Source organism: Sminthopsis crassicaudata, chromosome 3 (genome assembly GCF_048593235.1).
Source record: "Sminthopsis crassicaudata isolate SCR6 chromosome 3, ASM4859323v1, whole genome shotgun sequence".
NCBI lineage: Eukaryota > Metazoa > Chordata > Mammalia > Dasyuromorphia > Dasyuridae > Sminthopsis > Sminthopsis crassicaudata.
The window spans coordinates 186,770,676-186,788,204 of NC_133619.1; the positions used below are offsets into that span (position 1 = coordinate 186,770,676).

Below are 17,529 nucleotides of genomic sequence, written 5' to 3' on the forward strand. Positions count from 1 at the left end.
CAGACCCCAAAAGATTTTTAAAATATGAGTAAAAAGCAAAAAGCCAATAAGAACCATTGATTCCTTCTACACAGAGAAAGAGCGGGTGTCCAACCCTGAGGAAGTTAATAGCAGAGAGTCAGCAGATAACAGCCTAAAGGAGAACGATACCTGCCCCCCATCACATAACTCTCTCCTAGAAGAGACTATTAAAAAATTAAGAGTTTGAAGAAAAATGGGGAAAGGAAAGAGAAGCTATGATAGAGAATAACAACGTTCTGAAATTGGAGTTGGAAAAAATAAAGAATTCACAGGAGATTCAGGGAAACAAAATTTGTGAATTAGAAAAGGTTAAAAAATCACAGGAAAAGATAAAAAAATCTCAAGAAAATAGGATTTCTGAATTGGAAAAAGAAAATAATTCTCAAAAAAAAAAAAAATTAGGGAAATGGAAAAAAATTCAATAGAAGAAATGACCAGCAGGATGAATACAGAGAGGCTTGGAAAGACTTACATCAACTGATGCTGAGTGAAATGAGCAGAACTAGATCATTATACACTTCAACAACAATACTATATGAGGATGTATTCTGATGGATGTGGATATCTTCAACATAGAGAAGATCTATCTAATCCAATTCCAATTGATCAATGATGGACAGAATCAGCTACACCCAGAGAAGGAACACTGGGAAATGAGTGTGAACTGTTTGCATTTTTTGTTTTTCTTCCCAGGTTATTTTTACCTTCCGAATCCAATTCTTTCTTTGCAACAACAACAATAACAACAAAATTCTGTTCTGTACACATATATTGTATCTAGGATATACTATAACATATTTAACATGTATAGGACTGCCTGCCATCTTGGGGAGGGAGTGGAGGGAAGGAGGGGAAAATTCGGAACAGAAGGGAGTACAAGGGATAATGTTGTAAAAAATTACCTATGCATATGTACTGTCAAAATATTATTATTATAAAATTATTTTTTAAAAAATAGAAAAAAAAAAAGAAATGATCGGCAGGATGATTTCAGATAGGCTTGGAGAGACCTATCAACTATACTGCATGAGGATGTATTCTGATGGAATTGGATATTTTCAACAAAGAGAAGATCTAATTCAGTTCCAATTGATCAATGATGGACAGAATCAGCCACACCTAGAAAAGGAACACTGAGAAATGAGTGTAAACTATTTGCATTTTTGTTTTTCTTCTTTACCTTCTGAATCCAATTCTTCCTGTGCAACAAGAAATTCGGTTCTGCACACATATATTGTATGTAGAATATACTATAACATATTTAACATGAATGGGATTGCCTACCATCTAGGGGAAGGGGTGGAAGGAAAGAGGGGAAAATTTGGAACAGAAGGGAGTGCAAGGGATAATGTTGTAAAAAATTACCCATGCATATGTACTGTCAAAAAAAGTTATAATTATAAAATTAATTTAAAAAAATGGAAAAAAAAAGAGTGAGGCAGGTTACATCTGCCTCTCTATGTTCTAGGGTACCCTGAAGAATTTTAACAATCGAATTAGAGAGATAAAATGTTGCAATATAGGAGCCACTTGCCAATGGCTATTGGAGATCTAACTCATACCTGTAAAATGGATTTCTTCATGTGAGAGGATGATGATGATACAAGGAGACTGAGAGGAAGTTGCATTTTCTGACCTCCTGACTGAAAAGAAGTTGCATTGTCTGATCTCTCTCCTCTTCCCTCGTCTCCAATTTATTTCATTCTCAATCCACAAGGAATATCTGCATCAAAGGCTGCTTTGAAACTACTTCAAGTGTTATGATTCACAACTGCGGAGGCTCTTGGAAAATTGACCTGCCCCTTCACCTAGGCATGGTCCTTAACAATTCCCTGTTTTTTGTTCTATGGAAACACAATTATTTTTCCCCCAGGCAGTAAGCTTATCCATTAGTTCAGTGGTCCTCAAACTTTTTAAATAGGGGGCCAGTTCACTGTCCCTCAAACTGCTAGAGGGCCAGACTATAGTAAAAAAAAAGCTCACACTCTAGACCATTTCCCTTCCTGCAGAGAGCCACATCAAGCCTGGTCTAGAGCAGAGACTAGTCTAGAGTCTCCGCCCTTCAGCCCATTTGCCATAACCCGGAGGGCCACATAAAAGTCCTCAGCCTGCAGCATCTGGCCTGCAGGCAGTAGTTTGAGAACTCCTGCATCAGCTGTTATCTAAATCCACATGTTAAAATATCTGAGTCTGCATGCCAAGGGGTACAAACAGCACTATCACCTCTGGATGGTTGTAGAGTGAGATACTATAGTAGGTATTAAATCTTGGCAAATCAAACAGAGAAGAGAACTGTAATTAGAACAGGCATTATTCTTAAATCTCTCATCAGTCTCCTGGCTCGGCCCTTTGATGTGTTGGTCCATTTAATTACCCTGACTAAAAAAGTCTTATTGGGTCTCTTCTCCCTTTCCTTACCTGTGAGTTGCAGAAGGAACTCTGGAAGGATCCTAATCATAAACAGCTCTTGAACTCTGCTGCTTCTTTATTTCTTATGCTTCTTGTTATTCTTGTGTCCCATGTTCAGGCTCCCTATATTGTGATACAGGAGCCACCTGACAGTGGCTGCTGGAGATCTAACTCAGACCTGTAGAATGGATCTCTTCATGTGAGAGGATGATGATGATACAAGGGGGGAGGCAGTTTCATTGTCTGACCTTTCTCCTCTTCCCTCTTGTCTCCAGTTTATTTCATTCCCAATCTACAAGGAACATTTGTGTCAGCAAAGGCCGCCCTGCAACTCCCTCACATGTTATGATTCACAACTGTGGAGGTTCTCAGAGAATTGACCTGCCCCTTCACCAAGGCATGGTTCTTAACATCTAAAATGTACTTACTTATTATACAAGTGCCCTCCCTCACTTAAATTCAATTTATTGGCTTGTTATGACATCACCTCCCTGATGTCATGGTCCTGTTGGAGAACAAAGGACAAACAACAACTTCTGTCTGTAAAGCTGGCCCACAAACTGGAACTGATCAGTTGGAAGACTCCTTCTTCCTTCCTTTCTTCCTCCCTTCCTCTCTTTCCTTCCTTTCTTCCATCCTTTATTGCATCTTTTCCTCTCTCTGTCCATATCAGGTTTCATACCTTTAATTACAGAAGCTCTTAAAAGCATTTTTTCTTTTCTTTTGCACCCCTGAATCCTCCCAAGATATTTTGGGGTTATTGGCTAGATTTCTTTCTTAAAAACTGGAAATTGACTGGATGTCCATCAGTTGGAGAATGGCTGAATAAGTTATGATATATGAATGTTATGGAATTTTATTGTTCTATAAGAAATGACCAGCAGGATGAATACAGAGAGGTTTGGAGAGACTTACATGAACTGATGCTAAGTGAAATGAGCAGAACCAAGAGATCATCGTACACAGCAACGTCAATACTATAGGACAAACAATTCTGATGAATTTGATTCTTTCCAACCATGAGATGATTGATGCCAGTTCCAATGATCTTGTGATGAAGAGAGCCAACTACATCCAGAGAGAGGACTGTGGGAATTGAATGTGGATTACAACATAACATTCTCACTCTTTTTGTTGTTTGCTTGCATTTTGTTTTCGTACTCATTTTCTTTCCTTTTTGATCCGATTTTTCTTGTGCAGCAAGAGAATTGTATAAACTTGCCTTTTCTTTGTTTCTGCATTTTAAGGATCATAGGATTTTCCCACTTAATTTGCAGCTAAAACCTTCCATGTGATCAAACCTAAACATTAGAAAGATTACTTTGGCAGCATTCAAAAGAGCATTAGAAATTTCTCTAGGCTAATAATTAGGAAGATTAGTCTTAGAATGTGAGGTTTTGTAGAGCTCATATTTGTATTCTCAAAGCTTACTTTGCACATAGTAAGTACTTCATTCATTTTACTTCATTCATTTATTAACAACCTAACATCTACTTTTCCATCACTCCCAGTTTTTCTCTCTGTCTCTGTATGTCTGTCTCTGTTTTTCTCTCTTGTTCACCAGCCATGAGATACCAGGTCAAGAACCGATACCAGCAATAACTTAAGGAACTAATACTAAATTCACTGAGATTTCTTTTCATCTAATCCTTTACATTTTAAAGGTGACTTATTTATTCTTAAGGTGGTTATTATTATTTTTAAATCTGTTCTTGGTGGAAAGAGTATCTCTGATCTCATGGTACATACATGAGGGTATGACTATAGTCCCTTGCAAAGGGGCTATATTTATGAAATCTTCTGTATAGATTTCAAACACTGATTGCAAAGTTAGGGGGAGGAGAAGATCACATTGTTGCCAAAAAATCCACATCACAATCACATTCCTTCCTTTTTTTACTTTAGTTGTTCTTTCCTTTTCTTTCACACCACAACTATCTCTGGGGATTCTTGAGAGATTACTTAAGAACGTATTTTAAAAATTCTTACTTTCTAGAAGTTTCACATATTAATAAACAAATGTATTCCAGGTAACAAGTAAAAGAAAAGAGAGGGAATTATTCATAATAATGCAATGTTGCACTACTAAAGAAGTTCTATAAATACAAGTTATAATGATTGGGTGGTGTACTGTCAAGAAGGTGCTTAAAAGCTGATAAATAAAACTTATGCCATGGAATTTCAACTCACATATATTGTGCTAATAGCCTTTTTTTTAGTATCCTATAACATGTGTTTTACTAAATTGTGTACATTCCCAGATTATTCTACACAGATTGCTTAAGTAATATGGCAAATAATGAAGCACATGCAATTATTTGGTAATAGAATAAATAGCATTTTTCATCCAAAAGCTAAATTATTTGTGGATATGATAGTAGTCAGACAAGGCTTTCAACTGATTCTATTCAGAGAGACTAGTCAATAGAAATCTTATTTAGTATCTTCTAAGTAATGAAACTTTTGATCAACAAAAATCTTGAGACTTCAGAATTGTGGCATATAAGAAATAAATTTAATTCCCACCTTGAGAATTTTAGAAAACAGATCTTTTAAAACTATATGATATGTGAATATATTATCTCAGCCAACAAAAAAACAGCCTTTTTATTGACAATAACAATTGTGTTTCACAAACGTCCATTTGTCCTTGGCTCTTTTAATCACAGATGTTTTTTAATCAAAACATGTAGCATATCCAATAAACCTAAGACTAGAAAAACAAAGGCAGGAACCACCTGGTAGTCTATAAATTCTTGGCAATTACTAATTCTCTAATCTATTTGGTCAAAATGGAATTGGTGTTACTGTTGGCCCAGGGCTTCAATGGCTTACACAGCAATTGCTTATGGCTATTTCTGAGGTTATATGCTTCCTCCTCTCCTACCAGCACCATTTCTTGATGGGATCCAGAAGATGAACCGTTTCTTCTTGGGAAATCAAGGGATTTTGTGTGTCTACTTTCTCAACCACCTCTTCCAGACTCTTTTCTTTATAGAGTCCAAATTAAAGGTGTAGCTCAGGCATAGTAACTACTCAATCAATCATGCTTAAGGACAGAGAAGTATCATTAGAGGACAGTTTCTTCTTCATAACCTCTTTATAAAAGTCCCAAGCATGGTGTGGTATTTATAGATATGTATTTATATAGATATAGATTATATATTTATATCTATATTAAAACATCATCAACAAAAGTCTAATGCTTCTTGTTAACTTTGATCAGACTTTCTTTGGTCACAACGTATGTGTGTGTGTGTATAAGATATATATCTCACAACATATATATCAATATATAAATGAAAAATATACCATAAAGCAACATAACAATAACTACATGTAGGCATATGTACATACATATATATACATACACATATATATTGATATAAACAGACAGATTTCAAAAACAAGTCCTGAATGCTTATATTATTCAGAATTTTGGCTAGTTTGAAGATAAAAAGTCAGGATCAATGGTATAAAGTACCTTGAATTGTGGATGAAGCGGCTGTACCTTCACAGCATATCTGTTTCCCTTTCTCTACTTAATATAATCAGTTATCCTATCTCTAGGAAGCTGTGAGCTGACATATAAGTCCATAAGTCTGGAATCAGAAAGACTTGAGTTCAGATTAGCTTCAAGATCCTGGGGAAAATGCTTAATCTTGACCTTCTTCAGATTCTTTAACTGTAAAGTGGAGATAATAATAGCATCTACTTAACCTGGTGAGGATTAAATAAGTTAACATTTTACAATCATTTAGCACAGTGCCTAGTACATAATAAGCACTAAATCAAGGCTTATTTCCTGCCTATCTGCCTTCCTTTTTGCCTAAACCATAGTTCTTAATTGATATAAACCTGAACAGTAGACTTTAGGGCTTCTGCCTGATCCAATTCTTCCTATAACATAATGTCTCTCTCACACACACACACACACACACACACACACACACACACACACACACACACACACACAGAGTCAAATACATTTTCTCCCCTTTATATTCCCAGTGTTTAGTATAATGCTATCAATAGGCAATCACCACATCACAAGCCTTATACAAAGATCAGGCTTATAACAAGAGAAATAAAGAATTTACAATCTTTATAAAAGTTTGTATATTTATAAGAGTACAACAAAAGGAGAAGAAAACAGGAAGGGGCAGGAAGGGAGAGAGAGGACAAAACCACTTCCGAAGGGGAGGAGCAAGGTGATGTCTAAAGCTATATATTCTCATCCCCTTATCTGCAAAAGACAAGCAGCTTTCCAGTCTGGCAAATACTGGTTGATGCGTGACTTATCTCCCAAGGATACATAGGAAATCAATCCTGGGGGTGCAATCAACAAATTATGTCATCTGGAAGGGGGTCTTTGTCTTTTTATGGCAACTCAAAAAAGCCAAGTTCAGGGAACACCTTAAATAATGCCTTGCATGTAGCAATACATTTTTGCTAGATCGGATTGAATGAGACAACAGAATTTATCAGCTACCTCTGATGATGCTATGAAAACATGTTTGGACTTTGCATAACAGGGTACCATATATTTTAAATCCTTAAAAAAAATATATGAGAATGGCCTGATTTACACCAAATTTGAATATATATGAATTGTATGAGATGGAAAGATGAAGAACTTACATGATAAGTATTGTACGAATCCCCCCCTTTTTTGCTATTTTCCATTGTCCTGCATATGCAGTCCACATATTTACTTAACATTAGTCAGTGACATTTATCAGTACTTGACATTTATTGATATTTAGTTTATTAGCTTGACCACTGTTGGCTTGATAATCTAAAGCCTGAAGGCCTAAACTAGAAACCTTCCATTCCAATCTCTCCAGATGGCAACAACCAATTAGATGCCCCTCCCCACAATGTTCTCTTACTTGTTCTGTAAACTCTTGTAACAAAATCTTTAAAAGCTGTGGATTTTCACTGGTTCTTCTGCTCTCTTGCTTGGAGTACTGATTTCACTTAAGTACTTTTTTTTTTTTCCTCTGAGTCTGGAGTTAAGTGACTTGCCCAGGGTCACACAGCTATTAGTGTTAAGTGTCTGAGACCAGATTTGAACTTGGGACCTCCTGAATTCAGGGCTGGTGCTCTATCCACTGCGCCACCTAGCTGCCCCAATTTGAGTATTTTCACTTACCTGTATCTCTCACAGTGTTCTGCCTGCCTCTCTAGAGATGCTGTAATAAACAAGTTTTCTACTTTCTACTTTGAGTGTTCTCTGAGTAGTTAATTTGGGTAAGGGTCTTTTGCATCCCACACAATATGTATATATGTAAATGTGACCTCTCTCCCTCTCTTTGGTACTCTACTCCTATTGCTTGAAAGCCAAATATATAAGATACTTTCAGGAACCATCATGCTAGAACATGGGAAACTTTAAAATTGCCTCTGTCAATTTATGCCATATTATATAATCTAATCATCATTCAGCCATCCACTAAACCAATTTTTCTTTACTTCTATAAGCCTTTATTTATGAAAATTGCATATGCATATGTGTAAAGCTGGGGATGATTCAGGAAGGAGGAGAAGGAGGCAGCAAGGAATACTATAAGGAACAAGAATCAAACCAGAGCTGGTATAGTATAGTAGAAAGAAATAATGTCAGGGGCAACTAGGTGGCGCAGTGGATAGAGCACCAGCCTTGAATTCAAATGTGGTCTCAGACACTTAACACTTCCTAGCTGTGTGACCCTGGGCAAGTCACTTAACCCCAGCCTCAGGGGGAAAAAAGAAAGAGGAAAAAAAAAAAAAAAGAAATAATGTCTTGGATGCTTATTTCCTATATGACCTTAAGCAAGTTACTACTTTCTCTTGGCTGCAGTTTACTGCAAAAGAAGGGGTTAGACCAGATGGCTTCTGAGGTCCTCCCAACTTTAGATCAATGATAATTTGATGCAAATAAACTAGATTGAGAAATATGAGATATTGATAGAAGAGTAAAGAGAGTGAAAAGTTTGATTTTGATGGATTAAGAAGTCTTTCAGCAGGAAAAGGATATAAAACTGAATAGGGATTTTAAAAATCAAAGATTGTCCTGGTTGTATCAGATATGTGATCTTGGGCAAACAGCTTAACTTTGTTTGAATATTTCTTCCATTGTAAAAATATTTACCTTTCTAGATTGAGGATTATTATAAGAGATAATGTGACTTGTCCAGAGTTACATAGCTACTTTTTCCTATAATGCTAATTTTATACATATATAAAATAAATGATAATATACTAAATATATCCATGTACATTTATTTAGTTGCTACATTGGAAGATCCATTTTATGTGTTGAAAACTCCAATCTATGACTTAAAATCAATCCTTATTTTACTAATTTTATTTCTCTTTTTGACCATTCTGGGGTTCTTTCTAATTATGGGAGATATAGGGAGGGATTTTATCAGGCACTATTGGTTCAATTACTTTCATGTTATATTTACTAAGTATATTTTGATTTCTCTTTGTGGAGTTTTCTTCACTTTATTTTATTATCCTTTATTTATCTGTCTCTGGACTGGGCTTTTATGAGTTTCAATATGTTTCTGGTATTCTTCTGTCACTCTCTGGCCACTTTATTGGTGATTATACCTTCAGGTTTGAGCTGCAAGGATACTCTTGTGTTATAGGATATGGAGGTGTTGGGTTGGAGTGGAGAAAGTCACTGGCTTGTATATTTGACTTGGGTAGCATCCCCAGCTAGTTTTAAATGCCTTTCTATCATGATATTTGGGAAGAAGTACTCTGGCCATGAATAATCTCAGAGAGGACTCATGGCACAAGCATGAAAGTTTTCTTGTATTGGTTATCAATAGAAACTGATGAGAAAGAGGCAATGAATGAAACCATTAGAGGTTAAATTCCTCCAGAATTAATTCATAGCTTTTATCCTATTTTGAGTGTTCTATCTTCTCTTATAGATTTAGTTATAATTACAACTGATGAATTTTTTTGTTTGTTTTGAGAGTAAGTGGTTAAAGAGATGTGCAAAAAGAGCTTAATTGACCATCTTGCTAATAATGAGATTCCAAAATACTCTTTAACTAATCATGTTGCCCTCCTACACAAAAATCTTCAGTGATTCTCTATTACTTACAGTATATAATGCAAATTCATTCCTATTAACATTTAAGGCCTTCAAAAATCTGATTCTCACCTACTTTTTCAGTTTTATTTCATGCTATTTCTCTCTACTACTAATTATTCTCAAAATTGATACTTAACATATTCATATAAGCCATTCCCAGTGCCCATCTCAATGAAACCTCTTAAAAATTTTTATCTTCCTTCAAGCTTAATTCGTGTCACTTACTCTATAAAGTCCTTTAATTCTTCTTCCCCACCCCAGTTGTTAATGTTTTCCTCTTCCTCAATTTTCCATTGAATGATACTTATTTGTATACCTCCCTCTAGGTTTACCTCCCTGTAAAACATAGACTCCTTATGAGCAAGAACTACAGCAAATGAATTTACTTTTGACTGGTTGCAGACACTGAGGAGAGGTTGTTGCTGAAGTAATGGAAGAGTGGGATAGGCTTGGATGGGGGTCAAATGGATGGGTGAAAAGGGAGAAAGTACTAAATTATTAAGAACAAATCTTCAGCCTAGACCTATTCTTTAATGGGGGGATGAAGTAAATAATGAGTTCAAATATTTATAAAGCACCAGAAAGTATTTTTAGTTTCCTTTATTTTAAAGTAATTCTGTCTCATAACATTAGTCCTTCTAGACCTATGGTGATGGCTAAAAAGAAGCTACTCACTCAGCAACAAAGCAGCATATGTCTACATGCCCTGACCACTCTGTTCCTATGACTTGGTCCAGGCTTGTAGATAGAATGAGTCTTTCACAATTATTGATCTCTCTCCCTCTGAGAAGTATAATTACATTCAAGATGACACAATCTTTGACTTAGTGATCCCAAAGGAATATTAAGATGTATAAGGCTGGAACTCTTAAAAGGCATACTTAAGATTCTGTATAGTTGATGAGATAATGATTCTCTAGCTCTTGATGTATTCTTTCTAGTTAAGTACATATACTTAAGGTAATAGGGTGATATGGTGGCTCTCCTGACAAGTTGGTATATGCTCAAGTGTGGTTGGGCATGCTGTGTGTGTGATCATACTGGAGTATTTAAAGGGGAGTCTAGGACTAAGAGTGCTCTCTCAGCCATGCTATCTCAGCAGCAGCTCTAAGCCACAGAGAAGACATCAGGGTCCAGACTCCATCTTGAAGGCTCTCCATGGAGGCTCTCACATGGAGGCTCTCCTGCCTCCTTCATGTTTTCACCTAAAGACCAAGGACTTGGGCTGATCCTGAGGCCCTCCAGAGAGCTAGCCCGGACATTACATTAAGATACACATTTGTCTTCATTCAAGAAGCATTTAAGTGCCCACTGTGAACCAGATATCATTCTTGGAAAATCTTCTGAACTGATCCTCTTAATTTATAAATGAGAAACTGGAGCCCAAAGAGTCAAAATTATTTGCTCAATTGATATCAGGAATAAATTTAAGCTCAGGGTTGTGATCAGAACTAGGATTTTCCTGAATCCCAGTTTAGTACTATTTCAAAACTATCTATAGTTGCTTTAAGAATGGGATGGAAGGGGCATCTTCAAAAAAGAATTATCAGAACTTGGTAACTGATTGGATGGCAAGGGACAAAGTAAGAATTATATAATTTTAGTCACAAAGAACTTTAAAGATCATCTAGTTCAATAGCCTCCTTTTACATGTTCCTGTATCCCTTGGAGAAGTTAAATCACTTGCCTGAGGTCACTTAGCAAACTAGCAGATTACAACCTAAGTCTCCTGCTGTCCCAGTCCAGTGACTTTCCCATATTATCACCTCAGCTACAAAAGCTTTAACAAAATTAACTGCATTATAGACCAGAAAGAGCTTTAGACTAGGGTTAAAAAAAAAAATGGCCCAGTTAAGATTTTAACCCAATTAATTAACCCAAAGTTAATATTTTAGATGTCACCCATTTTTCTTGACTGAAGACCTCCATCAAAAGATGTAAAAATGAATCAGTCAGAAGAAAATGTGTTAAGCTTTTAACATATAGCTATAGTTTTTAACTATGCTAGTTTCATATGCTCTTACCTTTTTTTTTTTTTTTTAAAGCAGTACAGTCATATTTCTAAATAATAAATTATTATTTTGTTGCCAACAGCCTCATATAAATCTAAATCTAGCCTATGGTAGCATCATGCCATTTTTTTATCATTATAGGTTATATGTTATATAGAAAAGGCTATGCTGCTAGAATACAACCTTAAAAAAAAACTATACTTTATCAATTTTACTAAATTGGTTTTAAAACAAAACTGCTTTATCAGTACATGGTGTAGAGATGGGGTAATAGATTTTCTTAAAATTATATTTAAGATGTTCAGGATAATCAATAACAAAAGTCATCAAATCGAAATAAACCAACAAATTGCCTTCACCAGTCCTCCATTTTACATCTGAGAATAAAGCACTAGAATGATTTTCTTCTCCAGGCAATTGTTACCTATATGCTGTTTTCTGCTGTGAAGGACAAGTTTCCACTTTTATTGTTGAGCGAGTTTGGCTTCCTTTTAATGGTCACCATCAGTTACTTTTTCACATGAAGTTCCTCAAAGTCATAACATTATAAGCACTTTAAAAAAACATCTATTGATGTCTTTAGTTTTTACATGATCTAAATTTCTTCCTATATTTCATATTATAAAATATTCTTATAAGAAAAAGTTAAACTGAACAATACATCGAAAAAATATGAAAATATACCTTCTTTCAACAAGGAAGTGATTAAGGCCTTATGAGGATTGAAAATGGATCACAACATAATATTTTCACCTTTTTGTTGCTGTTTGCTTGCTTTTTTTTTTCATTTTTTTCCCCTTTTTGATCTGATTGTTCTTGTGCAGCATGATAAATGTGGAAATATGTATAGAATTCCACATGTTTAACATTGGGTTACTTGCTGTCTACGAGAGAGGAGGGGGGAAAGGGAGGGAGGAAAATTTGGAACAAGAGTTTTGTAAAGGTGAATATTGAAAACTATCTTTGCGTATTTTGAAAATAAAAAAAAAAGGCCGAGAACTCTTGAATGAGAGACAGAAAGAGAGGAGGAGGAAGGAAGAGAGGGAGAGAAGCAAAGAAAGCGAGGAGAGGAAGGAGAACTGGAGGAAGGTTAAGAGAAATTTGAAAGTCACTTCCTCAAGCCCCGCCTGCCTCCACGACTACGAATCCCATCGGCCCCACGCTCTGGTGGTTTGGTCCCGCCCCCTTTCCCTTCTTTTCCCACTTTGCTAAAGAAGCCCCAGCCAGAGTTTGGCCCGAGCCGTGGGTGTGCTCACGCCTCCCGCCCTCTACTCCTCCCCCTTCCGCCCCTTTTGTGCGTGCGCTCTTCCTCCCGCATCTTGGGTTCCGGGCGCTTTCCGTGGGGGTCAGCGCCATCCCCACTCTGTCCTCCTGCTGCCGCCGCCGCCGCCCCGGCTCCTCCTTCTTCACTTCAGCGCAGCGCGGCCATGGGGCGGCGGCGGCGGCGGCGGCGGCGCCGCGATGGCGGCTACTTCAGGGGTACCCTGGTTCTCCTGCTCTTAGCCTTGGGCGAGCTGCCGGGGGCCCGGGGCCGGGTGCTCGAGTGGTACTCGGCCCTGGTGAGCACCGAGTACGTGGATCCGCTGACTAACGAGACGGTGCAGGGTGCCACCGGAAGCGGTCGCTACGGCGACAACTCGCCTAAGGAGAGCCTGCAGGGCCTGGTGGGCATAATCCCCCGCGCTCCGGGCCGCGACCCGAAGGGCTGCGCTCCCGATACCCGCTACTATGTTCCTCCGCTGGGGGGGCGGGCGTCGGGAAGGCACGAGCCGTGGATTGCTCTGGTGGCCCGCGGGGACTGCACCTTCAAGGACAAGGTGCTCAACGCCGCCCGCAGAAACGCCTCGGCAGTGGTCATCTACAATGAGGAGCACTACGGCAACAGCACCAACTCCATGTCCCACCTGGGTGAGGGCGCCAGGGTTCGCTGGGAAAGGAAACGGGGAGGGGCGAGCGGCACCGCTGCTCTGCCAGTAGGTGCTTCCCAAAACATGTCCTCCAGGAAGTTGGCCCTTCTGCCCTCCCCCCTTCTCTCTCTCCCCCCAAAGCCTTATATTCGACTTGCCTGTTAGGGACCGTGGAAGTTTCTGCCAGTCCACAAATATTTCTTACGCGGTTTTTTTTTTTTTTTTGGTAGATTGTGGGGATACCTACATGGACACTTTATCTATTCTTTAAGAATTTCTTCTTCCTCAGCTTCACTTCCCTTCTCTCACTCCTCCCCTTCCTTTACTCCCTCGGCCTCCTTTCCTATGTCCCATCCTTCCTCCTTCCCTCCTTTTCCTTTCCACTTCCGTCCTCCCTTTCCCTTCACTCCTCCTCCCTCTCCTTACCTTCCTCTCCTTTTTCTTTTCCCTCTCCTGAGCACCTTTGGGAGCCTCTTGTCTTTTTTTTTTTTTTTTAAATTTCACTTTAATTCCTGCACCAGGTGTTTAATACTTAGTAGAGATTTGATAAATGCTTGTTAATTTATCTATGATAAGTGTATACGAGAATAGACTTTTGGAATCAAACTCGTTAAATAATTTAGGGCTGATTATGCAAAATCTCTATCCCTGCAACTCTTTTTAGAGCTGAAGCAGTTTAAGGTTGGCAGTGGACTAGATGGGACTGTATTGTGAAAGTCCAGATTCTTTTGGGACTCTGTGACAAATCCCACATGGTCCTCTTAACAACTGTGAGGTAGGTACTATTACTACCATTTTCCAAATGAGGAAACTGCTCCTTTTTTGTATCCCCAGTCTAGAGTTTGCTACAGAATTTGTACTAATTTGCACTAAATATTGATCAGTTGATTGGGACAAAGCCTGGATTAGTCAGTATTCATTTGCTTGTTTGTGTCCCTTTCCAGATTTTTTGCTCTTAGGTATATTTTTTAATGTTTTGTTTTATTTTTTAATTTTTTATTAAGAAGGTCTCTTTTGTATTGATAAACGATCCTCTTCTTGGATTGTAATTCTTAAAGGAGATGGTTTTTGAACTAGACCTTGAATTCCTTGAAATACCAAATTAAGTTTAGGTTCTATGTATTTTGTTATGTGAACTGGAAATTGGAATTGAAGTAGTAATAGTATTTATGGAGATAGAAATTGAATGGGAAAAGAATGAACAGGAATTAGTGATTTGAATGTATTTGTTAAATTAATATAGAATCTAATTTTTGAGACTGGGTGACTTGGAGAATGAAAAGTAGGAGAATCAGAAGGAAGAAATGCTTTGGGGAGAGGGATGGGACAAGAAGATGATAATTATAGATATGTTGAATGATGAAGTGGTAAAAGTAGAAGTGGAAATTGCCTAGTTGGAAATAGAAGACAAGAATTTGGGGGAAGTCCTGACTTTCTGCTCTACTGTTGAAGACTGAAGAACATTAGCTGGCATGGTTAAGATAGGACTGCAATATAATGCCTGGACAGAGTTAAGCAGCCTGGTTTCTAATCAGATTTTTCTACTAACCAATTAGATTCTAGCTTCCTCCAAAGTTCAGTTAACAGGTTACTAGGGTTCCCCCTGCAGAAAAAAAATATTACCTTGGGTGTAGCTGCAGTTTTACATTCTTTTCTTATGCAGATTAGGGCTACTAAAAAGATGTGGAGACATTCCTTGAGACCTGCTTTGTTCTGGGGACTAAGGATTCTGATGATTGACTTAATTTCTTGATCACTTGAGTACAAAGTAGTCCCTAGGAATTAATAGGGCTTCAGATACTTGGCTGGAAATGGTACTTCCTTAGTTGAATAAACTCAAGGGATTCTCAGCGTCTACCTTGTGGAATATCCTTCACCTGTTATAGCTAAATAGTTTTTATTTTGTACTACTATCAACCTGAACAATCAGTCTAGCCGAGAACAGAATTGTATTTGCCCTTTCATTTTACATATGAGGAAACTGAAACTGAGAGAAGTTAGATGATTTGTGCCCAAGATCATAATGATGAGATTAGATTCAGGGAACCAAATGATAAGATTAGTGTTCCTGGGAGTTAAATGATGAGATTAGTGGCAGGTTCGGGATTCAGGGAACCAAATGAGGAGGTTTGGTTCCCCTACATCCTCTTTAGGATTCGAGCAAGATAGGGAGTTGTGGGAACCCCCTTCTGGCAGCACAGTTCTTCACGAAAAGCTAGACTGATAAAAAGAAGTTTATTATTGGCAATGGGAAGTTAGCCTTTGCTATGCATGAGTAGAAAGGCTGAATTCCTTAGTGGCAAGATTCCCACAGAGATCTAATGTAAGGTCCTGACAGAGAGATATAAAGTCTGGTTAGGGAATAGGTGAGGATAAAGAGAGGGTACTGCTGAAAGAGAATATCATTCCAGCAGGCAGAGGTTTCCTTGCATAGCATGGCATGGCATGTTATGCCCTCTGCAAAATGAGGATTTAAAATTGGCTCTTTTTATAATAGACTTCTTAGCTACAAACTGAAGCCGGCTTCCCCTCCAAATGGGGGCTGGTGGGTGGAGTTTAAGTGGAAATTAATAGAAAATCTTCAATTGAATAGGATTGGAATTCTCCAGCTCTGGACTCCACCAGCTTCAGCTAGATAACTGAATGAAGCTGTTTGTCCTCAGGGGGAGTCTTTACAGTGGTAGGATTCAAGGAGAAAGTCTCCTTGAAGGAGCTTCTCATGGCTCATTCCCAAAGTCAGAAAGAGAAAGAGTGTTGAAACTCCCCTCATCTATAACAGCTTGTTAGCATTTGAAGAAATAGTCAAATTGGGATTCCAAGTCTAGCTTTCTTATCACTGCACTATACCACACTCAATGCAACTTGTATTTAGTTTGTAAATATTTTGCATTTACTTAAAGGTGAACATAGTATAATCCCAAGTACAATGTAATTTCCTTTGCACAGGAACTATTTTTTGCCTGCCACATGTAACTGAACCAGTTTTGTAGCCTTGAGCAGTTTTCTTAGGGTCTCATAGTTCCTTAATTCCTACTCCTATTGGGAATTTGAACTAGATGGTTTTTTAAAGGGCCCTTCCTGGGAAAACATTTCAGGATTATAGAGTTCTTACCCATAAAAGGAATGCCCAGTAACATTGTAGACCCACAAGATGATTTCCTGATTTAGCATAAAGTCTTCATCTCATTTTCTATTCCTTTCTTAGTTTTAGCGCCCATGACAATAGCTTACTTTTTAAAATAGCTTTTATATACATTATCTTATTTAATTCTTCTTTACAACAACCCTATAAATCAGATAGTGTTATTTTGAATTTTTACCTTACACATAAACTGGCTCAGATGGCATCATCTGCTACATCATAATTCTCTGACCACCAAGTTCAGTATTTTTTCCACTTCTCTCTACAATATTTGACCACTAAACCCAGTGATCCTACAGCTGCCTACCAAATTCTATTCAATTTTATGGTCTTGTAGGAGAATTCAGATTTATCAGATTTATTCTTTTAAGTACTATTGATCAACTAGTATATATAAGCCATAATAGCTCTAGCAAGTATTTTGCAGCTCTATGATCTTGGGCAAATCATATGACCTCTCTGAGCATTGTTTTTTTCATCTGTAAAACAGAGGGGTTTGATTGGTTGATTTTTCTAGGCCTCTTTCAGCTTTAAAGTTATGGTATGGGGTCAGCTAGATGGTTCAGTGGATAGAGTACCAGCCCTGAAGTTAGGAGGACCTGAGTTCAAATCTGTATGATATAGTAACATAAAATTTCTGAAACTTGCTTTTAAGAATTAAATTCCAAACCTTCATTTAAGGAGAGGGCAAAACATAGTCATTTCCTACTTTCCCATCTGAATGTTCTACTTAGGACTTTCCCAGTGTGCCTTCTCTTTTTATACTCCTCTCCCCCCATTTTTAGCTTCCTTTTGAGTGCTGTCTTCCCTATTAAATTAGAAGCTACTTGAAAGCTAATTTTTTTTTTTTATACTTGTAGCCACAGTGCAAAACATTGGGTCCTTAATGGTTATTGACTATTGACTAGCAGAATTTGCAGACTGAAATATTTGCATTGTTTT

The 17,529-nt window shown here is 37.7% G+C and overlaps 1 protein-coding gene across 5 annotated transcripts in view; it reads left to right on the forward strand.

The window, feature by feature from the left end:
- The first annotated feature begins 12,700 nt into the window (after positions 1 to 12,700).
- The window catches only part of RNF149 (ring finger protein 149), a 30,423-nt gene continuing 25,594 nt past the window's right edge, over positions 12,701 to 17,529 (forward strand). For all 5 annotated transcript variants that reach the window (XR_012487900.1, XR_012487899.1, XM_074299767.1 and 2 more), the window contains exon 1: positions 12,701 to 13,446. Coding sequence is in view for 3 of the 5 variants with exons in the window: in XM_074299767.1 (XP_074155868.1) it covers positions 12,966 to 13,446 (481 nt within the window). In the remaining 2 variants the exon portion in view is untranslated. The remainder of the gene's footprint in view (positions 13,447 to 17,529) is intronic.